The following is a 25064-nucleotide window of genomic DNA, read 5'->3' as shown; positions in this document are numbered from 1 at the left end:
CCCTCCCCGTGATGTCAGCGGAATCCTGAGCTTGATTGAGGGAAAGGCCGAGGATCTCCGTTAGAGGAGCCCAGATGGGGTGGACCCAGGGGTGGCCGCCCGGGGCCGAAGCTCCAGCCTCGCGTCCCCGGGCGCCGCCCCCGTGTCCCGCCCGCGCCATGCTCCGCCCCGGTCGCCTCTCGTCCCGCGTGGGAGCCGACCCGGCTCAGTCTGATTTACGGCTCTGCTGAAAACCGCTCGCGCGGCTCCCGCACCATCAGCACAGGCGGCTGCAGCGGCAGCAACAAGTCGGGTAAGTGGGCTCGGCTGGAGCCGTGCGCCCGCGCCCCCTGCCCCACGGATACGCAGGGAGCTGGTCCCTGTCGCGCAGCGTCACGGGGAGTCGGAATGGCCGGCTTTCCCGTAGCCACCTGCACGAACTCGCGTGAGCACGAATCCATGCAATCATCAGTCGGAGCGGGGGCTAGGAAAGCGGGGACCCCAGGCAGGTTCTGCCCAGCTTGCCCAGCTCTGCACAGGAAATCGCAGCCCTTTTTGCTAACCTGTGTGTGCCCTGGGGTTTCTTCTGAGCGAATGGAAGCCTGGAGCTGGGGAGTGCGTGGTTATTCCATCTCCCCCATCCAAACATGCCTCTCTTCCTGCTGCCGCTCTAGAAGCATCTCTTCCTATCCCTGCACCCCTTGCCAGCCTTCAGCCCCCGGCTGGGCCAGGGATTGCATCCTATTAAACATCCCAGTTCGGTACAAGAAGGTTCCCCTTTGCTGAGATCCAGAGACTTAGTAACCTGGAAAATGCGCCTGCCTGGCCAATAGGGTTTCCATCTCAGCTTCTGGATGCCACTGAGGGTGTAACACGGATTCTTCACCCTAAAATGTTATCCGGGCCCCTTCTTAGTGGGACCCAGTGCTCATGACCATTCTTGGAGGAAATGGGTACAGGGCCCCTTGCAAAATTGGGTTGTTATAGGGATCTGTTGCGAGGGCAAAGGTGATGAATTTGCAAAGGCAACAAGAACTTCCTGTTTTTGGAGGAGTTATGCTGGCCGAGGCCCACCCGGTTCTAACACTCTAGAAGCTGTGCCAAAAACAGCATCATAGGCAAGGCAGATTCACCTAGAACGTTCTATTATCAGCCGTGCACCCCCCCCCCGCGTCTATATATCAAATGATATCTGACATTTTGGGTTCCCAAATTTCAGTCGTGTTGGGCCATTATTATTATGTTAACACTTTGATTTTTGTCATCACACCAGTAATTAAAAATGTTTAAGTCATGGGCAGAAAAGATGGCTCAGCAGGTAAAGGCATGTGTCACCAAGCTGGATGACCAGAGCTCACTCTCCAGGACACACATGGGGAAAGACGAGAACTCATTCAAGTTGTCCTCTGACCTACACACAGAGAGAGAGAGAGAGAGACAGAGACAGAGACAGAGACAGACAGACAGAGAGACAGAGACAGAGAGGAATAAGAAAATTTTATTTAAAATAAAAAATAAATATTAAGCAAAATGTGAGGTTGAATTTTTTTCAGCTTGTGTGCTTAAAGCCAACTTGAGAAAAGATTGCCAAGCTTGCTCTCTTAAGACCTGTTTGTCTGGGACACATTTCCATGTAGTATTCCAAATTCAGGAGGACAGAAAACTTGACCACTCTCCTCCCTTCTTGGGGGCCCTGTCACTTCTCCCTGCTGTGTTTTTTTTTTTTTTCATTTGTCTAAGAGTGTTAGCCACCTTCACTCAGCTAGGTTGGAGCTGAATTAGAAATGTTTCTGCCTCTGTAGGTCCTGCCCTCTGTAACCCACCTGCAGTGATCCTGTGCGGCCGAAGCAGTGGGCGATATAGATGAGGGTGGACGTGGCCACATTTGGCATAGGGGTTTAGGTATGAATTTCAGCATAAAATCAACTCTAAATACTAACTGCAATAGTTGCTTAAAGCCCAAGAAGCTTGAACTGGTATAGTCACTATGGAAATTGGCATGGGGATTTCTCAGGAAACTGAAAATAGAAGTATCATATGGCCCAGCTATACCACGCCTGGGCATAAACCCAAGGGGCTCTATATCCTAGTACAGAGATGCTCACCCAAATTTATTACTGCAGTGTTCACAACAGCCAAGCATTGGAACCAGCTCAGGTACCCATCAACATAAGCGTGGAGAAAGGAAATACGGTGCAAATACAAAATGGAATTTGACTTAGCGATTGAGAAAATTAAAAGTATGACATTTTTGGGAAAACGAGTGGGACTGGGCAATGTGTTAAATGAAATAAGTGAGACTCTGGAGACAAGTAGTGTGTTTTCTCTCAAACAAGGGTCTTAGAATTGTGTGTGTGTGTGTGTGTGTGTGTGATGAAATAAGGATAAAAGGGCATCTCAAAGAAAGAGAGAGGAGTTAATCTCCAGTACATGTAACTTGAAAGTGGAGGTGGGATATTGGGTCAGGAGGAAAGGGGACTCTCTGGAAGGGCAGGCGGATGTAGGAGGGCACCGAGGGAGAGGACCAATAGGAACAAAATAAACATGAAAAGCCCCAAGAAACCAGTTACTTGATTGATACTAACAAGCTAATTAAAAACAAAAAGCTAGCGCCTCTCTGGAAAGGAGCAGCCATCTTTGTCGGTTGGTGTCACTTCAGAAGCTTTTGACAGACACATAAACGGCTGTCTTCTCCCCCTCCCAGGACTTTCAGAGTGATGCAACAGACGACTTTTGAGGAAAGCCGGTACCGTTGGCAGGACTCGCTGGAGAATGTCGCTGTGTGCCTGCCATTCCGCTGCCCGAGGTGTGGGGACCATACCAGGTTTAGAAGCTTGTCATCCTTGAGGGCCCATCTGGAATTCAGTCACAGCTACGAGGAGCAGACCCTCCTGACGAAATGCAGCCTCCTGCCATCTCTCAAGGACTCAGAGCTAGTCAGGTGCGCAGAACTCCCGAAGCAGGGAAAACTGCTCCGGGGCCACGCAAAGGTGACCAAGCAGAAACCAAGCTATGTTAACTTGTACAGCATCTCCCACGGGCACTCCAAGGACCCGAAGCCCTTTGAGATGGTGGCAGAGAGGCCCGTGTCCTATGTGCAGACCTACACGGCCGTGGACATTCGGGCTGACTCTCTGGAAGCTCCCCGCTCGAGCCCAGGACTTCCCACCCCGGACACCAAAGCAGCTTTTGAGGCCCACGTCCGAGAAAAGTTCAATCGCATGGTAGAGGCGGTGGACAGGACCATCGAGAAGAGAATCGATAAACTCACCAAAGAGTTGGCCCAGAAAACCGCCGAACTGTTGGAGGTCCGGGCAGCCTTCGTGCAGCTGACGCAGAAGAAGCAGGAAGTTCAGAGGCGAGAACGGGCCCTGAACAGACAGGTGGACGTGGCCGTGGAAATGATCGCTATGCTGAAACAGCGCCTGACAGAATCCGAGGAGGAGCTCCTGAGGAAAGAGGAGTAAGTGCTGCCGAAACTGGACGCTAACCCCTGCTTGGGGGACCCCTTTCCCCAAGTTACAAGCAGATATTCATTGCTGTGTGTCACTGGCGCATGTCTTGGCTGCGTTGGTTCCTTACTGGTTCACTAGTGCCAGGATGCAGAAAACTTTGGCATTATTCACCTTCCTTGGAGATGGTGGCCAACCTGGCGTCATTAATCTAATTAAATATCTAACTCCTGGTTACCTTGGAAACTCAGATGGATGACGTTAGAAGGATAGCACAGCTGGTTTGTAAACCTGAGCCCACAGCGTGCGAGGGTCCACTGATGTGTGTAGATTATATAGTCAAGAATAGTCAAGAATGAGACGAGGGCTTGTTCTAATATAAAATATGTTCCAAATACAGGTACTCTTGGCTTGTTTGCCTGAGATACTTTTCTTTCTTAAATTATACTAACTAAAATGTCCAGGAAAACTGCCTACTTAAGAGAGCTTCGTTTGCTATCGCTAAATATTTAGATTCCCATTGAAGGGATGCCCAGGTATTGTTTAGTCACGCTAGACATTTTAAAAATTTACATAGATAGGGTGACTTTGAATCAGCTATTGTATTAGTTCATCTACACATTGCCGGGACAAAATGCCTGGCGAAAGCAGTTTAAGGAAGGGAGAGTTTAATGTGGCTCACAGTTCAAGGTCACAGTTCATTATGCCCGGGAAGTCATGGTGGAAATATGAGGTAGCTGGTGATGTTGCATGTATAGTCGAGCAGAGAAATGAGCATTGATGTTCAGTTTGCCTTCTTCTTTTTATTCAGCCCTGGACCCAGCCCATGAGATTATGTCTCATAGTTAATTAGCTTGAGTCTTCCTGACTGTGATTAATTTTAATTGTCAACTGGCCACAGTTTAAAATCATCTGGAAACAGAGTCTCAGTGAGATCAACTGGTGGGCATGTCTGTGGGAGGATTGTCTTAATTACTTCAATTGGTGTGGAAGAACCTCACCCACAATGGGTGGCTCCATTCCCTAGGCAGGGCGTCCCACACAGACTGTGTATGTTCAGTGCAGAGGGGGCTGAGCACAAGGAGGCGTGCATGTCTTCATTTTCTCTCTGCTCCTGACTGGATATGACTAGCTGCTTCACGCTCCTACCACAGTGGCTTTCTTGATATGTTGGACTTGTGACCTGGGGTTGTGATCTGTATAAATCCTTCCTCCCTTAAGTTACATTTTTCTTTTTTAAAATCACAGCAGCAGAAAGGCAAATAGGACAGCAGCTTGGGTAAAGCATTCTGGTAAAGCTTCAGGGATGCACGGTCATTCTAAACCGCATCCAGCCGACAATCAAGCCTGAACATCTATAGGACTTTTTTTCATTCTTAGGAAAGTGATCTCTGATGGATACATCATTTTTGTTGTGGTGTTTTGGCCTCCGGGTGCTTCCTGGGAGGAAGTAGGTGTTTGGGTCCACAGAGGCGACCCAGATGACCTACGCTGCAATGCTGAGAGGTGGAGACGGGGAAGTGGTAAGAGTAAAACCTAGGCTGACTTTCTTATGCTTTTGTTTGATTTAGTAGCTATAAATTAAAAGGGTCACAGATTATTGCATTTCTTTTTTTATAGTTTATAATTCGCTTATAGTACAAATAATATTGGATATGGGTTTGGGGCTAGTGACTGTATAGATGTGGGTTGACGGCAATAGAAGGTGGTTCCTGTGGTCAGATGTCTGCTATTGTCAAGGATTCACTTTCATATGAGATGGTGCACTCAACCAGCAATTTAGTCCTCAAAAGAGTAGATTAACGGCTGGGTAGGCAGACACTTATTTGGTAGAGTGTTTCCCTACCTTGCCCAAAGCCGCAGGTTCGATGGCCAGCACTTATTAACTATTGTGGTCCACACCTGTAATCCTATAATCCAGCACTAGGAAGGAAAGGCAGGAAGATCAGGAGTCAAAGTCATCCTCAGCTCCCTTGGGGCTTGAAAGCCAGCCTAGGCATCTCGAGACCCTTTCTCAACATTAATTAATTCGTTAATTAGTAAGTAAGTGTGGTCCATCTGTGGGTAGAGAGTGGTGGTTTCCGTTCATCCGGAACTGCCACCTGAACAGAGGCTCGTGAAACAAAACATCCCGCCAGATGGAGGGGTGCATGTTCTCTCTCCTCTCCGAGCCCACCCCTTCCCAGCCTCAGGAGAAAGTGTTCCTTCCAGGCCTATCTCTTGTGCACACTACTGTTGTAACTCAAACACACACTCATAAGGTTCCTCTAGATGGAACCCTGACAATTGCCGCTGTTCCCCTGGACCTTACAGGTGCTTGTGATTTCACGCGGTCTGCCTTTAGGGTGTCTTGTGCTTTCACGTGGCCTGCCTCTTGGGTGTCTTTTGTACAGTACGCAGAGTTCCACCCTTCCTGCGGGCTGTTGTATGGTAGTCCTTGGTGTGGCTACGTTGTTGCTGCTTTAATCAATGCACGATGGAATGCACCACTTTGCTAGAATTAAATGTCCTGTTGTAGCCAATTTCTCGTGACATCTTTGTCCACATTCGTGTGAGTTATACTCTGGCACTTCTTTATCTGTTGTCAGGAACTGATGCCAGAGACTCATGTTTGCTAAACATGACATGACCACTGAGCTACGGTCTTGGCATCATTGACTTTTAATATGTCACGTTTTGGGATAAAGGGGGGAGGAATATTTAGCTTAAAAAGAAAACAGAAACCCACTTGGAATAAAAATATAGAGACATTGCCTTAAACTTTGAAACATAAAGTCATCATTTTTCTCAGCTTCCATGTGAGGCCATCTTAACAATTTCTGTATCTGTGCCTTAAATAAACACATTCTCTGTACATGAACTGGAACTGAAAGGGTCTTGTTCCTAGGGAGGACACTGAATCACTTGGGCTGAGTGCAACAAAGACAAAGACAGTCCCCTCTGTCCCTCAGTATCTGCAGATCCTGGTCCCTGCCCTGCCCCCCACCCTCACTCTGCCATCTGAATGGGAACACAGAGACAGCTGCCCTTCAGCCATATCAGTGTATCCCAACTAAGTTGGTTTGATTGTGTTTGCCTGGCTGGATCCCTTCCCATGGTACCATTCTCTCAGAGGACTATACCTCCCAGAGACATGGCCTTTCTGATAGGAAAGACCCCTCCCAGCCAAGGAAACCTCCAGATAATTCCTAATAGATGTCCCATTGTGAGCTCTCTGGGCTCTAGGGTCTAGGCTAAAAGTTCATTTCTGTGCAATTATACGTTGTTACTGTCCCATTTCAGATTCACTTAAATCTGGGTAAACTTTAAAATTCAGAGAGCAGATTTCATCAAGACAAACGAACATGTAAAGAAAGCAAATGTAATTAGCCTCTACACTGCCTTTCATTGAAACTGAAATTAATAGCCCCAGGGAGAGCTGGACAATGGTAATATATCCCTGCAATCATAGCACTTGGAAGGCTGATGCCAAGGATTGCCTCGAAAATCCAAGGCTAGTCTGGGTGCCCTGGTTAGCTTTTACTGAAACTTGACACACCCTAGAATTATCTGGGAAAGGAGTCTCAGATGAGCAGTTGCCTGATCAGGTTGGCCTGTGGGCGTGCCTGGGTGACTATCTTGATTGTTAACTGATGTATGAGGTCCTAGCCCACTGTGAGTGGCACCATGCCCTAGGTCGATAAACCCGAACTCTGTAAGGATAACTGAGTATAAACCTGCACGCCTGCCAGCAGCATCCTTTGTGGTTTCTGTTGTGTTTCTTTGGCAGTGAATTGAGTTCCTTGTTTGGGGGTAATACTCTGTGGAGTAGGACACAGGTCTGCCTTCAGGATTCTGCCTTGATTTCCCTCGGTGATGGACTGTGATGTGGAATCATAAACGGAATGAACTTAAGTTGCTTTTTGATCAAAATATTCTATGACAGCAACGGAAAGAAAACTAGAATGAGTTTCAGGCCAACCTGGGCTCCAGAATGAGACCCTGTTCAAAAGTCTAGTAAACTCAAATCCAAACCAAACAAGCAAAGCCCTGGAGCCACCTCCAGGCTGCATGAATCCAGTTTCCAGCAGTGACACAGTCCTTTGTGGAGGAGGTGATTTGAGCAGGTCACCTTTGGGGCTGTTGCCCTTCTCCCCCTTGGCAGGGTCTACAAGCTCTGCAGTGCAGGTAGGAGAAAAGAATCTGCTCATCATCCTCTCAAAGTCAGTGTGACTTTAAAAGCCCTGGTGATGGGAGATGCGTTTACTTATTGACAAGCAGTCTTAGCTGTGCGGTAGCCCTGTCTCTAATCAGGTAAATCAATCCAGGCCACCTTGCAGTAAGGGATCCCTAACCAGAACAATGAGGCTAGATATAACTTCTGTGAGTTTCCTGGCAATACGGTAACACCAAATTTGTTACACGCTTTCAGCTAGTATGTTTGGAACATGCTACTGGGCTATTTTTGATGTGCCTAGTGTGGTGCTAGGGATGTCTGGAGAGCATAAGATTCATATTTTTCCCTAAGATGTATATGCAGAAAGTAGAAAGCATATCCAGAAGCAGATCCTGTGTGAACACAGGGGCAGGACTTGTTTTATATATAGACTTATGTATGCATATATATATATATATATATATATATATATATACTTATATAATATATATATGTGTGTGTTTGTGTAGTGTGTGTGTGCATGCACACACACTACACACACACATAACTGTACTCTTTTTCTTCAGGAACTGTTTTAAAGATATTCCTTACTGGTCTGGAACTTGCCAAATAGGGTAGGCTGAGCCTCAGGGATTCTCCTTTCTTCTCTCTCATTACAAGCAAGTGCCACCATACCCATCTGTTTTATTTGTGTGTGTGTGTTTTGAGACAGGGTTTCTCTGTGGCTTTGGAGACTGTCCTGGAACTAACTCTTGTAGACCAGGCTGGCCTTGAACTCACAGAGATCCGCCTGCCTCTTGCCTCCCGAATGCTGGGATTAAAGGTGTGTGCCACCACTGCCTGGCCATACCCATCTTTTTAAAAAGTGAGTTTCAGGGATCAAATTCAGAAATTCAGGTTTCATGTTTGCAAGGCAAGCCCTTTACTCAATGAAGTATCTCCTCAGCCCTCCCTCTCATTCCTTTTTGTTTGTGTGTTTTTTTGAGACAGGGTTTTTTTTGTGTAGCCTTGGCTGTCCAGGAAGTCACTGTGTAGACCAGGCTGGCCTCAAACTCAGAGATCCACTTGCCTCTGCCTCCCAAGTTTAAAGGCATGTACCACCACTGCCCCCCTCTTCTCCTCCTCCTCTTCTTTTTGTATTTTTTAAACCCAGGGCTTTGTTGAGTAGCTTTAACCCCTTCTTGCTGAGATGACAAGTGTGTGTGCCACCATGCTTGACGACAGGGCAGCTTTAGCAAGTGCCTAAGTGGAGGCCACAATTTTAAGCTAAAAAGACACTGAAGAGTAGACCCTTCCGCCTAGAGAGCCCGTGAGAAGGGAAGGGAGATGAGGCCTTCTTTTGCTGTGGCAGGCAGGCGCCAGTGGCATTGAAAGCCAGAGTCCCTAGATGCACCCTGTGGTTGGTGATTTTGGAACTGGAAGGTGCCCTGTGCCTCCTTCAGAGGGACACTCTTCTTTTTCTTCAGTTAAAGAAAAAAAGCCTGAGAGCCAAGAAGTGACTTGCCTAAGAACAGATCCCGTAACAAAGCTGAGTGTGAAACCCAGTTGCCCCATCTTCTTGCCGAGGTTCACTGTGTCCTTGCTAGACTTCTGACGATGTGAGATTTATCCAACGCCTCGGGACTTACATAATCCCCAAGCGTGGCCCATTTTGGAATAGCTTGCTTCTCAGCTATTTTGAGACGGCTGTAGCGGTGACATCATTTATTTTTCTGATATGAATAAAGAGAGAGTCAGCTGGCATTGGAGGTGTCGGAGGCAGGAACCTGGTGGTATTGCCGCAGGGTAATGATGCTAAGTTTCTGGAATACCCAGCTCAGAGCTTCCAGCTAGGCTCTCCAGATGCCCTCACCCGGTCAGGGTGGGGCATATGCCACTGTCAGCCTGGAATGGAGATGGGGGACTCTGATTCCGTCCCTGCTTTCCGCCTGTACTTTCTAAGCTCAAGTAGACAGACCCCTTTGCCGCTTCCCCCTGTCATCTGCTGTGTTTCCAGTCGAGAGCCCTGCAGGAGATGGATATTTCCAAGAGAGCCTGATAAGTGTCAGGTTCTGTTTCAGGGTCTGGACATACAGTAGCAAGCAAGGTGACGTCCCTGCTCTCGGGGAACCGATCAACCAGAGAGAAAATGATAGAAACCCGATCCTAAGAGGGCAGTCTGAGTCAGCGACACGCATTTCTGTGTGGAATGTGGGCCTTATACAGGCAAGCTTGGGGCTGGGGAGATGGCTCAGGGTCAGAGAGCACTTGCAGTACAAACCTGAGGACCACGTTCATTTCCCCAGAAGCCACATTAAAAGCTAAGTGTGGCTGGCTGCACACGTGCCTGTTACCATACTGCTGCTGGGCTTGCTGGCCACCTCCCTGGCCCAGCTTCAGCGAGAGACCCTGTCTCAAGGGAATAAGGTGGAGCATGAGAGTGGGAAACCCACAGTCAGCCTTTGGCCTCCGCGCACACACAGGCATGCGCGCATGTTCTACACACATGCACAAGGGCAAAATTGAATATTTATTGATGTTATTCCTATTTCGGGATCAGCTACCACAGTGAGTGGACAACATGGTGTCTCTGCCGTCTTCATCTTGGAAGGTGGCCGAAAGAAGTCTCTCAAGAAGGAGCGGTCACCGGGGCAGGGAGGGATCTGTGGGCTTCCCACTATTAGTTCATTTCTACGATTTATTTGTTGTTAATTTATGAGTGTTGGCCTGCATGTGTGTATCTGCATCGTGTGGGCACAGTGCCTGCGGAGGTCAGAAGAGGGAGACACCTGCCACCCCCAGGACTGGAGCTGCAGATGGCTGTGAGTCTGTCTCCATGTGGGTGTTGGCTACCAAACCCAGGTACTCTGCAAGAGCAGCCCTTGCTCTTTACCTCTGAGACATTTCTCCAGCCCTTAATTCATTTTCTATAGGTGATCTCTGTTGCTTTCAGACATACAGACTGAGACAGAATGAACAGGAGGTGAAACGGGCTTTCTTAGGTGTAGCATATGGGAAAATCTAGAAATATAGGAAAAAATTTCAGGTTCTGCCTTCCTCTCTGTTTTCCTCCTCTTTTCTCTCCTTGCCTGAGTAATTTCAGCTGTAGTATTAATCTGATTAGAATCAATAAATTAATTCAATTTTCTAGTTAGAAAAACTTAAAAAATTGTGTGTGTGTGTGTGTGTGTGTGTGTGTGTGTGTGTGAGAGAGAGAGAGAGAGAGAGAGAGAGAGAGGTACATGCTTTGTGGATGTATATAGTTATATGTGTGCATGTGAGTCTAGAGGCCAATGTTGGGTGTCTTCCTTTAGCATTCTCTACCTTGTCTTTTAAGACAGGGTCTCCCCGTGAACCTGGAACTCATTGTTTGGATGGAAGCCCTTTCTTGGGGGGGGGGGCAGAGTCTGGAGCGAGGCACCTCCCAGGGGTGGGGGCTGTGTTGGAACTTCCACCCAAACACTCATCAGTCCCGCTAGGCTGACTGGCCAGTGAGCTCTAGGGATTCATCTGTCTCTATTCTGCTCAGACTGATGTTGCAGATGTGCTACCAAGTCAACTTTTACGTGGTTTTGGGGGGATCTGAGCTCAGGTCCTCATGCTTGCAGCAGGCATTTTACCCCCTGAGATATCTTCCCCAACTTAATGAAGAACATACTTGTTTAACCGAAAGCCAGAAAAAAAAATAAAGAAAAAAAGAAAAAGAAAGGTGGGGCAAAAGGCCACAAAACCAGAGAGTAGCCGGTTTCAAGATCGGGTGACTCCCTATGGATTGCGGGGCTATGCTCTGGCTTCTGAGCTTGCAGCTCCATTCCTGGTGCCTGGAAGGGGGGGACTCTTGCTCCTCAGTTTGCCCCATAGCTGGCATTACAGACCATCTGAGGTGGGGCTATTTTTAGATGGAGGTATTTTTATCATTTCATAAACTCTCGAAAGGGCTCATAGACCAGTCATGGAAAATGGCACTTAAATGATGTGATCGAGGCTTCCTTTGGGAAGGGGAAGCCAGCCAGCCGAAAGTACTTTTATTTTTTTTATTTTTTTTTATTTTTATTTATTTATTTATTTTTTATTTTCGAGACAGGGTTTCTCCGTAGCTTTTTGGTTCCTGTCCTGGAACTAGCTCTTGTAGACCAGGCTGGCCTCGAACTCCCAAAGATCCGCCTGCCTCTGCCTCCCGAGTGCTGGAATTAAAGGCGTGCGCCACCACCGCCCGGCCGAAAGTACTTTTTAAGAGTTGAAGACGGGAACCCATTGTCGATTCCACCCTACTCCTCTAGGAGGTGTCTGTGGTTTAGTTTTTGGCTTATGCCCCAAGACTGGTCTCTAAAAGGACAAAGGAACCCAAGGGTCTTCTGTTGGCTGTGATGCTCAGCTAGAGCTGTGGTTGTACATCATTAAGGATCTGTGAGGTCTCTGTTATCTCCTGGACTCCCGCGGACTCCACACGGTGGCGGTTAATCCTGATGGTCAGCCATAAGGGATTTAGAATCACCATGGAAACAAATCTCTGGGCGCATCTGTGAGGGATTATCTCAATTAGGGTCTATGAGTGGAAAGATCCAAACTGAATGAGGAGAGAGTGAGCTGAGAACCAGCAGGAGTCCCTCTGTGCTTCCTAACTATGGATGCGCAAAGCTCACAACATGGTGAGTCCCCCACCCCCTCAGAGTCTCTGAGCCAAAATAAGTGTTTTCTGCATTAAGATGTTTTCATAACTTTTTAAAAAAAAAATCACAGCAAGGCGAGTAACTAAAATGCCCCCCAAGTCAGTGATTTTTATGATGAAGTGGGTAAGCCCCACGACTAGTCTCCTGTGGTGTGTTCCCTGACCGGCTAAAGGTTCCGTGGGAGTCCACAGCCCTCCATCACTACGCTTGGGGGTGTGTCTGGGAATGGGTCCTCCAGGGAGAGCGTTCAGACAGGGGACTAGGGAGAGATTCTGACTGAGAGAACAGCATGTCACAAGGCGAGACTCTGGCTGGGTGCTGGGATGAAGAAAGAAAGATAAGAGATGGTTTTTGATGCCAAGCTGTAATAGGTGATACATTGCCCATCCTTTAAAAAATGCAGTTCAATGAATGCAAATTGTGAATATCATAATACATTATTGTTCACTCTGTCAGTCCCTCCATCCCGCCGTGTGTGTGTGTGTGTGTGTGTGTGTATGCATGTATGTGTGTGTGCGCCTGTGTGTTCAGCCTTGGGTGTAGTTCCTTAGGTGTCATCGACCTTGTTTTATTTGAGGCAGTCTTTCATTGGTCTTGGATTCACTACGTGGTCTAGGATGGTGGACGAACCATTCCCTATAGATCCACTGGCCTCTGTCTGTCTCCGCCTCTCCAGCGCTGGCATTATAAGTGGGAGCCACCACACACAGGTACTGTTCCTCACTGAGCCATTGCTCACTACCTCTGTCACTTTCTAAGTTTGCCGATCACATGACAGGCCATTTTGATTTCTCCAAGGTTAGCTGCCTTTAACTCATCTCCGAAGAAGTAATCCGGGGGCTTCAATCTCTAATAACGCAAATATAACAGGTTGGTGAGATGACTCAGTAACTTAAGGGTATTTGTTACCAAGCCTGGAGACCTGAGTTTGAACCCCAGAATCCACGTGACAGGGAGGGAGAACTCACTGCTGTGTATTGTTGTCTGACCTCCACATATGCACTGTAGCATGTGCATGCATGCTTCTAAGAGTGTGCATTGTGTGCATATGTGTGCATGTGTGTGCATGTGTGTGCGCACGCACAGACACACTAAATAAATAAATTCAGAAATAAATAAAACTAATGTTCTGCAGGCTGCAGAGTTTATGGCTGTCCTATAAATGAGCGAATGCATGAGTAAGCAATTTTTTTCCTCATTAAATTTCTGGCTTCATAGACAGGACTTTTCCCCCTGTGCCTTTCTCGGGTGTGTTGGTTTCAAAATGCCTTTGAGTCCTGGGGCTGAATCAAGAGTCCCGAGGCCGCCAATCGCTCTGCATAGAAATGAGCTCCCATGGCAATTTCTTACACTGTAACTGGTATTTTCCCCTTCAGGAGTCACTGTTGCTTTTAATAGACATTTTCATACAATCTTGGATTTAATAATACTTAACTCTTCTTTTTTAAAAAATTAAGTGATAAGTCCATGATAGAACAGGAAGTGACTTAGGAGTGCTTTAAGAGATTGTTTCCCCCTGTACCCTGACTGACTTCCTCTAAGGCTGGCCCTTGTCTTTGCCTCTGGCCTTCCATAGCTTCTTCACACAGCGTTCTGACTCAGCAGGGCAATAACCTAAATTAAAACCATGACCAGGCTTCACTGTTGTGTGAGATTGTGTCATGTCCTTCTTCTCAGCCAATAAATCTTGGTTGTTGGATATTTCAGGATCTACCCTTGTAATGTCTGCCTTAACCACCACATAAAATGTATTTCTGTTAGCACAAACCACAGGTTTTATGAAACAATAACTATTTCCCCCCAGACAATTTAGTAAGAAGAGGGATATTGTTTTAAATGTTGCACAAATACTGCTTTATTTTTAACGTTTTATTCATTATTATTGTGTGTGTGGATGGTGGCATAAAGGTCAAAGGACAACCTTTGGAAGCTGGGGTTCTCCTTTTTTGTGGGTTCTGGAGACCAAACTAGGGTGCAGGCTCCTGCTGCAAGATCTCCTACCCACCCAGCCTTCTCACCCACCCAATGAATACTTCTAATATCTAGCTTCTCCGAGCACAGCTAGACTTTTGCAGTTGTACATTTTATTGTTTGGGCGGAAATACGTGAAAGACGTGTGGGATCACACAGAGACCCAGTGAGACAGCTGAGGGGCATTTTAATATTTCCAGATGACCGCAGATGATACTATGCCAAAACTCAACAAGTAGCTGTTTCTAAAAGAATAACTCCTCTGTGGAATCAGAAGCCAGATCATGAACATTTTGTTCTCTTACCTTGAGGTCCCTTGTTCTGTTGGGTACCTTGAGCAAGTGTTTTATGATCTGGTGAATAATTACTAAAGACTTTATAAATGCATTACCATTAGCCTCGTCCCCATGCGGTAGGCACCTCCCGCCTTTTCTTGTTTTAGTTTTGAGGCAGAGTCTCACGTAGTCCCGCCTTTTCTTGTTTTAGTTTTGAGGCAGAGTCTCACGTAGCCCAGGCTGACCCTGAACTCACTAGGTAGTTGAGGATGACCTTGAACTTCTAGCCCTCCTTCCTCCAGCTTCCAAATGCTGAGCTTACGGGCAGGCACCATGGTACCCAGTTTGTGTGGTTCTGGGCATCAAATGCAGGGCTTTGTGCATGCGAGGACAGCACTCTAGCGACTGAGCTACTGCCTTAGCACTAACTTTCCGTCTTCCCTATCCAGACACCCCCCTACCATCCCCTAGGGAAATAAAGGGGTGGGTCTCGGTGCTCAGTAGTCTCTCATGCCATTTTTCCTAAGTCTGGGGTCTGAGTCCCTTTCTCTACATGCATAGCCCGGCACTGGTCAGATCCATCTGCATGTATCTGGTTTACAATTCCCAGGCGTCTCTATGGCGTCTTCCTCAGGACTTTCTTCAGGTGTCTCCACCTAAAAGGTTGATTTTGACTTTGCTTTCTGAAACATTGCCCCCAACCCCGAGTCACTTTGTCACCTTGTGCCTAGTTTCAATGTTGTTAACCTACCTTCTGACATACGCCCTTGATATACTGATACAAAGTTATACTGATACAAAGTTATGTACGCCCTTATTTTGGCGTTCTGTGACTGTCTCCCTGTTGAGACGCAGTCTCGTTCCTTTTGTCGTTGCCATGGCCCTCACCACTGATGTCGGTGTCCGTCAGTAGGCAATGGATGAGTGACTTCCAGTGTCTCTTTGTGTTTTGTCCTTACAGAGAAGTTGTCACATTCAACCATTTCCTGGAAGCAGCTGCCGAGAAGGAGGTTCAAGGAAAAGCAAGGCTCCAGGACTTCATTGAGAACCTGCTGCAGCGGGTAGAATTGGCGGAAAAGCAGTTGGAGTACTATCAAAGCCAGCAGGCCTCCGGCTTCAGCCGGGATGCTAGCGAGCACGTGGTGAGTCCAACCCAGCCAGCCTCCAGCTGTAGGCCCCCTGAATCCAGTAGGAATGGATCCAGAAGGAACTAAGATGGAAGAGAGGGGAGCTGTGGGATTCACAAGGGCTTTGTAGGTGTCAATTTAAGTCCTGGACCAGGTCGTGCCTCTGCCTGACTGGTACCGCGGCTCCAGGGAGAAGGCTTAGTCTGGGGCACACACTCACCCGCTCCTCATTGACCTCCATTCCAAGTTAAATTGTTAAACATATTTTTTACTTGTAAAATAACAAATCTGGAAATATCCAAGTTCCAGTCTTAGTTTCCAGGTAGATCAGAAGGTATTTCTTCAAGGCAGTATTTTGAGGATTATCATTTCAGGAAATCAAGATCCAGCCGTATACACTCAACTTTCTTGACAAGAGAGGAAGATGCTCGTCAACAGTACTCATGGGTGAAACTTGCTTTGAGTGGCTATTCAAAAAGAATCCATGGCAGGTGATAGGTTTTCCTATACTATGTCACCCAGGGCCTTCAGAGGCTTAAGACGTCCCCATGGGTGTTAGGGATCCAGGAGTCATTAAGAGACTTGATCAAGACTCCTGGCTTCTGAAGGGCAATGGAATGTCTGATCACTCTCCAGGCAGGGCAAGTGGATGCTCAGATCTGCCTGCTGTACAATTCAACCTTTGAAAAATGAAAGATAAATAAAATAAAATATAAAACAATATAAAACCAGATCCCCTCAACATACTCAGGCCTCCTCCTTTTTATATTCCTGTGCTCATGCCCTTGGCTCAGCTTTTTTTCCCAGCTTGAAAAATCAAGTCTTTTGAGAGGCATAGCAATAATTATTTCACATAATTTAATCTTGTAATTAAAAGTTGAATAATATCCCTTCTCTTCCGGTCAAATATACATATGCAAAACTGTATGTGCACGTGCAGCGTATTTATACTTACACAGACATATACACACATGTTAAACATATGCAAAGTCACATAGTATACACACATACATATTTTATAAATATATATATATATTTACACAATGTACACAAACGGACTCATTCATACATAGTAGGAAATTAAGTATTTATGTTTGTCTCTTTTATGGTTCAACCACATGGTCTCCTTTAAGCCAGCTGGCTCAGCCTAAGAAAGCATTGGCTAATCCAAATGCTATTAAGTGCAGTTGAGATTGTAATGAGCAATTTAGGTACGAGAGCTGTGTGACTAGCATGATCAGGCTGTAGTCAGAGAAACGGCCTAATTGTTGTGGACTGGAGCTCTGACCTTGGGAAGACCAGAGTAAGGGATTATTTCAGAAGGGGTTAGGCACACGTAGTCCTAGTTCATCCTCATTTGTTTCTCCTCAACCTTTTCTAGGGTCAAGTTGGGCAGTCTACAGACCCTACAATGGGCGCTCCCCCCCCCTCTCTGTCTCTCTGTCTCTCTCTCTCCCTCTCTCATTGTAGTCATATGCATCTGTCTATAAAATGAACTCTGCCTTTACTATAGAAAGAGAACTCTATCTGCTCTCCCACACTCTCTGCGACTAGGGAGTGTTATAGAATATTATTTTAACTGGGCAAAGATGTGTCACATTTGTTTATGCTGTGTAATATTACTTTAACTCTATGAAGATGTGTTACATTTGTTCCTGTTGCTTTTGTTAACTATGTAAAGATGTGTCGCAGTTGCGTTAATTAAACAAAATTAACTTGGACTGAGCGTGGCAGGGTTAACAACTGGTTGACGACAGGAAGTAACAGGGAGGAGCTTAGCTTGTTGTTGTTGTTGTGGCATTGTGGAAGTTGGAATGGCTTGCTTCTGGGAACACCAGCAAAGAGAGAAAGTTAGCCAGTTGCTGTTCTAACTCTCTGAGTTCACAGGTTTCAACCCTAACCTTGGAATCTGAGTGTTATTAGGTCAACAGAGATTTAGTAAGAACTACCTTTAGTGGCTGTGACAGAGCCCTCGTCTGGGGAAACAGAATTCCCCCCAGGCTATGGCTTAGCAGCGGGCTGCTAATAGCTTAATGCGCAGCCACTGTAAAGAAGGTAAAACAGCCGTGGAGATGCAATAACTTGGATGTGCTCGGGAAGAACATTGAATCAGATATTTGGCACAGTTTCGCGGGTCGCAGAGCGCCCATCTGACCCAGGCTTCTGGAGTCACCCAGAATAGTTTCTTCCTCGGTGACACACAGGACAAGCCGCCATCCTACCTGACTCTCCCCCTTCTCATCCCTTCCTCCTAGCACCTCCAAGTCCCTCCTCCTGAGTGATTAGGAAAATTGGCCCCCCAGTCCTGCTCTCACCCCTCATTACAGAGGACACACTGTGGACCCACCCACTTCTTCCCCAGTACCCACTCCTCTTCCTCTTCCCTGCGAAGCACTCCTGAGAGAAGGGCAATTCTTATCGTGCTAAGTGGCTTGCCTCCCCTAGAAGGTGACTATTAGGGTTGTGTCCTTCTGTGCCAGGGGAAACTTCCTTCCCCTCGCCTTTTGTTCTTTTTCTGAAACAATGTTTGGCATCCTGCATCTTTCCCTGAATCCCCTTGAGCATTTATGTTCTTTTTCACCTGGCTGATTTCTAAAAATACAGTATGCTTACTCAGATACTTTATCTTAGTGTTCTAAAAAAAAAAAATGCTGTCAAATCAGACACAAAGTGACCTAATATTCCATCTGCCAAAATCCGTTCTCAGAACCACTCAGATAGAGGACTGGGAAACAGCTTGGATAATCTTGTTTTAAGTACTGCATTGTTTCCTCCAGGCTGCTAATTGAGGACTGGCAGTAATTCATTTAACATTTATTTATTGAAGGCACAGTGCTCATGAGGTGCCAGTGCCATGAGCAAGACCAACAAGGTCCTTTTTATCTTACGTGGTGGACGGTGAACAAATCAACAATGACCCTCTTGCATGGTGGTGGCTGCTGCAAAGGTGTGAAGTGCTCGGGTTGGAGGGATGCTTTGGGGCGAGGGGCAGGAGAGCTCCACCCTGCACCGTGGCCTGGATAATGTGAAGATACAGCTCTGTGGAAAGTCAGAGCAGGATGCTGTAGGCAAGGACATTGTGGTACGATGCTAGGAAGGAGCGAGCTTGGCATGGTTGAGTGGTAGGAGGCAAAGTTGCCGGTCACAATGTGTGTGGGGGAGGGTGGTGGTTAAATCCATTCCCAGTGCACCGGGAAGCTATGGAGAGGCTTCCAGCATGGAAGGGCATCAGAATGAGAGATGCTAGGAGGCTGTGATGATTGGAGGTGAGAGGTGGTGGCTGGGAGGGAGCAGCAGAGGAGTACAGAGGTGATAGCTTGGGGAGCATCCTGGAGTAGAGCTGAGGAGGCCAGTGGGTGCTGCTGGAGGATCACGCTGATCAGGGGATATGATTGGAGACTGCGCTTTCATTTCCCGGTCACTCAGACCCGAGTAATCACACAGAAGCTATATCAATTTCAACACTGTTTGGCCAACAGCTCAGATGTATTCTTATATCTTAAATTAACCCAATTCTATTAATCTGGGTATTGCCACGAGGCTGTAGCTTACTGGTAAGGTTCTGGCATCTTTCTCCTTTGGGAGCTACATGGTGTCTCCCTGGCCCCACCTTCTTTCTCCCTGCATTCAGTTTAGTTTTCCCACCTAGCTATATTCTGCCCTGCCATAGGCCAAAGGATCTTCTTTATTAACCAAAGGTCATAAAACATATTCAGAGCATACAGAGGGGCATCCCACATCAAGGAGAACAGGGGGATCAGGAGCGAACTGCTGGAGGATCACCTGAGAAGGTGGCCTGAAATGAAGTGAGACCGAATCCTCCACCTATATTAAACGTGTCATAATCCCCCTGTCCCGAATCCCAAGGAGGCCTTCTTCCCGTAGTTTCTCCATCGTTCTCCTTTTTGAATCTGCCTAAAGATGTGGCCCGGCTTCATCCTAGTGAGAACAGCTTGAGGGAGGTTGGGAACCTAGGGCTGGCAATACCCTGGGCTTCCCCATATGCAGAATGACGACATCTGGGTCACAATATGATAATCATCTATTTGTGCTACCAAAGAAGGCACTCTGAGCTGAGCCACAGAGTGCAAGCAGATATTGGATTGCATGGGCTATTAGGAACGGACATCATCTCGATGGTAGATGGCCTTGGGGACATTTGTGGGGTTGGTCTTCATATGTTCTCAGTTTAGAAATGATATATTTAGGAAATAACATTTGACGCTCATTTCCTCTTCGTTGGTACTCTGTGACTAGCTACAGCTGTACTGAATCAGCTGCAAATACAACCAGATCCTTAGAAATAATGACCCATTGTGCTTGGTTTTAAAGAAATGTTTTTGTTTTTGTTTTTCTGACCTGGATTTATTGGGGAGCTTTTTTAATTTTAGTTTTCATTTTTATTTTTTTGGAAAGTTTTGAAATATTCTGATACACACACCTTAGAAAACCGAGATAGGTGTCCACAGAGGCCGACTAGGTAAGTCAATCTGGGACACTCTTGTTCTTGGATGCAATGCTCCTTAGGTAATGCCACCACCTAGTTACAGATTTCCTTAATGATAATAGCGTGTCTTAAAGAAGACAGGGTTTAAAACGCCGTCCAGGAGCTGAGACGAGTCAGTAGGTGAAGTGTTTGCTATGCAATCAAGAGGGCTTGACTTCAGATGCCCAGGGCAGACATAAGAAGTGGGGCGTGGCTCTGTGTGCCTGTAACCCTGGGACTGCAGGGGTGATGGTTCAGGAGACAGGCAGATCCCTGGGACTTACTGGCCACCAGCCTAGGTGAAAACAATACGCTCCAGGTACAGCGAGAGACCCTGTCTTGAGAGACTAGGGTGGAGATTAACATAGGAAGACATCCAGTGTCTTTCTCTAGCTGCTGTGGGCCCCCACTGGATATTCTATTCACTAGCACCCCCCCCCCCAACCACATGCACATACAGGCACCACACCCAGCCTTTAAGTGAACTAATGTTTTCTCTCCTTTGTTTCCCATCAGCTCACAGACATCTCATCGAATAGGAAGCCCAGATGTCTGTACGTATGTCTTTGTTTATACTTGGGCCATGGGATAATGTTTACCCTGTAAGCTTTCCTATTGCATTGGATGTCGATGAGTGGATTTCTCAAGCCAGTTGTGTTTGAGAAGGTAGCTATCCACACATGGAGTTTTAAAGGCTTACCTGGATGTTTACCTGCAGGCCAGTGACACTTTTAAATAGCTAGCAGCTGCTCAGCGAGTGATGCTATAGCAACACCGGAGTGATGCTCCCAGGACTTAACTACTGTATCTTTCTTATTAATGTATTATATATACATATATATATATATATATATATATATATCACATATATAACATTTTTATGTGAATATAGTATATTACTACTCTATTGCACTATTTCTATAAATCACATACTTTAAATATATTGACACCATCTTTTGCTGAGTCTCCTGGTGGTCACCTAAAGCATTATGAGATATGAGTTTGCAACCTGAAGGTCTGCACAGCATTCTGGAAGTCATTTACATTTTCTGTGCCTGTTTCATCATTAATAGTAGAGTTAGTAATATAGTAATATCTCCCTGGGATTTAGCATCACTCAGTCACAGGGACCGTGGGGAATTAAAATACCAGTATCTGTGACTTATCTTCAGTGGGAGCATGGTTCGCCATAGTGGACAGCAGTGGTTAGTTATGTTGCTTTTAAGGTATAAAGAAGCCTCTCTCTGTGTGTACCTCTCCTCCACTCTTCTAGAATCCGAGGGCACCCACATTCTATGTGCAACCACCCAGAGCTGAGGGCCCATTTCCATCTAAGAGGGAGGAGCTACCTGAAGAAAGTCAAGGATGAAAGAGCCGGAATGCAGCCTGCCAAGGCCATTCACGAACAGGCTGAGTCTCCCAGAGAATTCTTCAGACCAGCTAAGAAAGGGGAACATCTGGGCCTGAGCCGGAAAGGCAACTTCAGGCCCAAAATGGTGAAGAAAAAACCTACAGCCATCGTGAATATCATCTAGAGCATGGGTGTCTCAGAAGCATCACCTTGGGGCTTGGGGAATGATGTTCCGGGGGCCAACAGGGTTGTCCTTTGGGGAACATTGCCGTAGGAAAACATAGCAGAGCAAGAAACACATAGGGACACCCTGATTAACCAGAACTTAACAGAGGGGGTTTCTGTGAACCAAGATTGTATTTCAATCTACTTTAGGTGCAAGCAAGGCAAAAACTAAGAAATAATAAAGCAAAACTTGAAGCGCTTTTGTCCTCTAGTTCTGGTAAACATGAACCTGTAACTTCTAAAATAATTGGCCCAGTTTCCACCTGGGCTTCTATGCTGTGGTCATTAGTACTTGGGCCACTCAAGATGCCGGGCTCTGGTGTCTGCTGCTCTCTGAATTATGAGGCAAGGAATGTGACTGTGAAGTTCTACTTCTTAAAATAATATATATATTATTATTATTGGTGTTTAGAGACAGGGCATTGTTCTGTTATATAGCCCTGGCTGGCTTGGAACTTGATATATACCAGGCTGGCTTTGAACTTGCAGTAATCCTCCTGCCTCTGCCTCCCAAGTGCTGGGACTTCAGGTGTGTGCCGCCACACCCAGCTAGGGGGTGCAAATCTGGTGAGAGCAGTGAAATAAGAGGTTTTTGTTCTTGTTTGTGTTTAGACACAACTTTGATCCATTTGAAAGTCTCTATAAGAAAAGTTCCAGTTACCCTTGAGTGTTCTGGTTAATCAAGACTTTAAACTCCTGGGTGGTTTACCGGGAAGGTTCAGTTAGACCTCGGCTCTCACTTTGCCAGATGGCCTTTAGGTTTGTTTGATTCAGATCTAGGGTCCTTCAGAGCATATTTGTTCCGATTTGGGCGCACTGTACCTGCCTCTTTGGCTAAGCACGCCACACCCTCAGAGCTGTCTACCAGCCTGTCTAGATAGCTGCTAAAACCCTTGGGGTCGGCAGCATCACTGATGTGGTACCAAAGTGCTTGAAGTGCCCGAGGAGAGCTCATTCAGTGTGCCAGGAGCACCCTGGGCATGCTGCAGGGATGCCCAGCCTTAGCTACCATCTGCTTTCCCGGAAGGACCACTGGCTTGCTCTCTGCTAACTGTGAGCTAGCATGCCCTTCTCTTTGCTGTCTTCTTTTCTTACCCAGAAGCTCACTTCACCTCCTGTAGCTTCCAGGGCTAATGTCCACTTTCCTACCTGTCAGCCACACACCTAGGGTGTTCATTGTGTGGCACATTCTATTATAATTTTAGGAAAAAAGAGGGTGTATGTGGGATCTGACCTTTGACACCATCCTTCCCAAATGGTATTGTCCCCTTAAAAGAACTCTCAAGAATCTCCTCCCTTTAAATTTTTTTTGGAGGGAATTTTCATATTTTTCCTTAAATTGCACAATACCATCAGGTCTCTAGAGTGTACACATGCTGACATCCTTCCTAAAACAGGGATAATGTTGTTCATAATTATACAAATACATAATACATATACTATATATATATGTCAAGTATATTAATAATTTATTTTTAAATACTCATGGAAAATGTGTGTGTTTGTGGTGGGTGGCTTTAAAACTATATAGCTTTGTTTCTGTAAATCGAATTCTTTTGCTTTACCAGTTAAAACTGTAATCTAGTTAACACTAGTAGAATTATTGTTGTTGCAGCAAGCATCCGAGTAGCATTGCATTAAAACAGATACTAAAGCAGTGACTTAGGATGCCAGTGAACTGAAAAGGAGAGGTCATCATTTTCAGATATTTCGAGCCTGTCCTCATGGGAAGGCTGATGTCTGAGTCTCCATTGACTTCTGACTTCTGGGGGCAGATCTTCTGTGTGGTGCTAGGCAGGCACCAAGTAGGGAAAGAACACAGCTGTAGATATCACTGTTGAGGCTGACATTGTGGAAATGGTGAGGTTATCATTTATTTGGGGGAAGAAATCCCCCTCATAGTTATTTAGTATTGATGTTTATGTCATGATTGCATTTTAGCTTTCTCCACACTGAAAATGTGACTGGGTGATTGTATTGCATGCCCCCTGTCCCGTAGTGTGTGCTCCACAGCGACAGCTTGGGTTGGAAGCTAGTATAGCCAGAGTTTGAGTTTCCCATTTTATTTAAACGAATTCATTTTTGGTGTTTTTTTTTTTTTACATGCCTAGAAGGAATGGCAGCCCTCTCTAACAGTGATACACATTCATCTTTGAACAGCACCATAATGTATCTACTCTGTAGACGTTACACAAGATAAATAGTTTTGAGATTTAATTACTAAATTAAAAAAAAATTCTTTTAAGTTTCAACTGGTTTCTGACCCCCATACAAGGAAATGTACTAAGTTCAGTAGACTTCCTAGAGACATAAATCTGCTGTTGAAGTATGGGAACTGGCTCACAGAACAGATCATTCACTCACACCATGGCCAAGTTCCATTTATGTGTTATTTTCAGATTTTTTTTTGTCCCCTGAGGCAATCAACCTTAGAGTTGAGGGAGTGGCTTTCTGAATAAATCACCAAAGTTTTTGAGAAACCGTACTCAAGTTTTCACTAAAGTAGAAATTGAATTTTATTATTTATTTTGGAAGGAGAAAGGATCTGTTGAACTGTTCTTTCCTCTCACTCCCCTTCCCCCAAACTAAAACAGATTCTTATCTGTAAGTGTGGCTGGCTTAGATGCTGTATTCTAGTATTCTGCAGGGCCAGTTAATTATATAGAAGTTAGAATATTTCTGTTCCCAGGATGGAAAAAAAGGAAGTTTTTAGATTATGAAATATTATGATAATAAAGCTATATTTCTGACTAACGTGTTGGCCTGTTTCTTCTAGGTCAAGTCTTTTGGGAAAGTCGAGTTGATTGCACCACTAACAATGAACAGAAACGGTGTTTCACAAATAAACTGTTCATCATGGACATAATCACCGCGGCCTTACACACCTCTCGGCCTTCCGGAAAACTAGCATGCTTGTTTGCACACACTCTGGTCGTATATCTCAGTGTTCTTTCCACGTCTGTTCACACTAAGGGGCCTCATTAGAAGCCTGCTCAGCATCCTTCCCTGTCTTCCTCTATGACTATGAATAGCCTGCCCAACTCCTCAGTTTTAAACTTGTCAACTCTTAGCAAAAACCATAAACAGACGTCACAGTGTACCTCAGCCTGGGTCTGCTGCCCATCCTTATTGCTGTAAATCCCAGAGAGTACTTGGAACAGGTCGCAAAGAGAGGAAGGAACCTTTCAGCCACTGGTCTTCTAAGGAACATGGAGCTGTGGGAACTCAGGGACCTCCAATTGTCAGTCTGTTAGGGCTACTGGTGAAATGCCCTTGATCTGCTCTCGGTATTTGACTAGGGTTAGGTTAGTTGGTGTACTATGTTATAGTTGTTTGTTTGTTTGTTTGTTTTTGAGAACTAGCACAATCGTCTGTTCCCTGTCATTCAGAAAT

The 25064-nt window shown here is 46.0% G+C and overlaps 1 protein-coding gene across 1 annotated transcript; it reads left to right on the top strand.

Moving 5' to 3' along the window:
• Znf365 (zinc finger protein 365) lies at positions 1-24421 on the top strand. The gene is made up of 5 exons (XM_057751927.1): positions 1-292; positions 2684-3442; positions 15444-15624; positions 20612-20649; positions 21369-24421. Exons 2-5 carry the CDS (start codon positions 2697-2699, stop codon positions 21628-21630), a joined length of 1227 nt encoding a protein of 408 aa, XP_057607910.1. The 5' UTR covers positions 1-292; positions 2684-2696; the 3' UTR covers positions 21631-24421.
• The last annotated feature ends 643 nt before the right edge of the window (positions 24422-25064 follow it).

The sequence above is a fragment of the Chionomys nivalis genome, chromosome 19 (genome assembly GCF_950005125.1).
Source record: "Chionomys nivalis chromosome 19, mChiNiv1.1, whole genome shotgun sequence".
Classification (NCBI taxonomy): domain Eukaryota; kingdom Metazoa; phylum Chordata; class Mammalia; order Rodentia; family Cricetidae; genus Chionomys; species Chionomys nivalis.
This window is presented reverse-complemented; position numbering and strand designations above follow the sequence as displayed.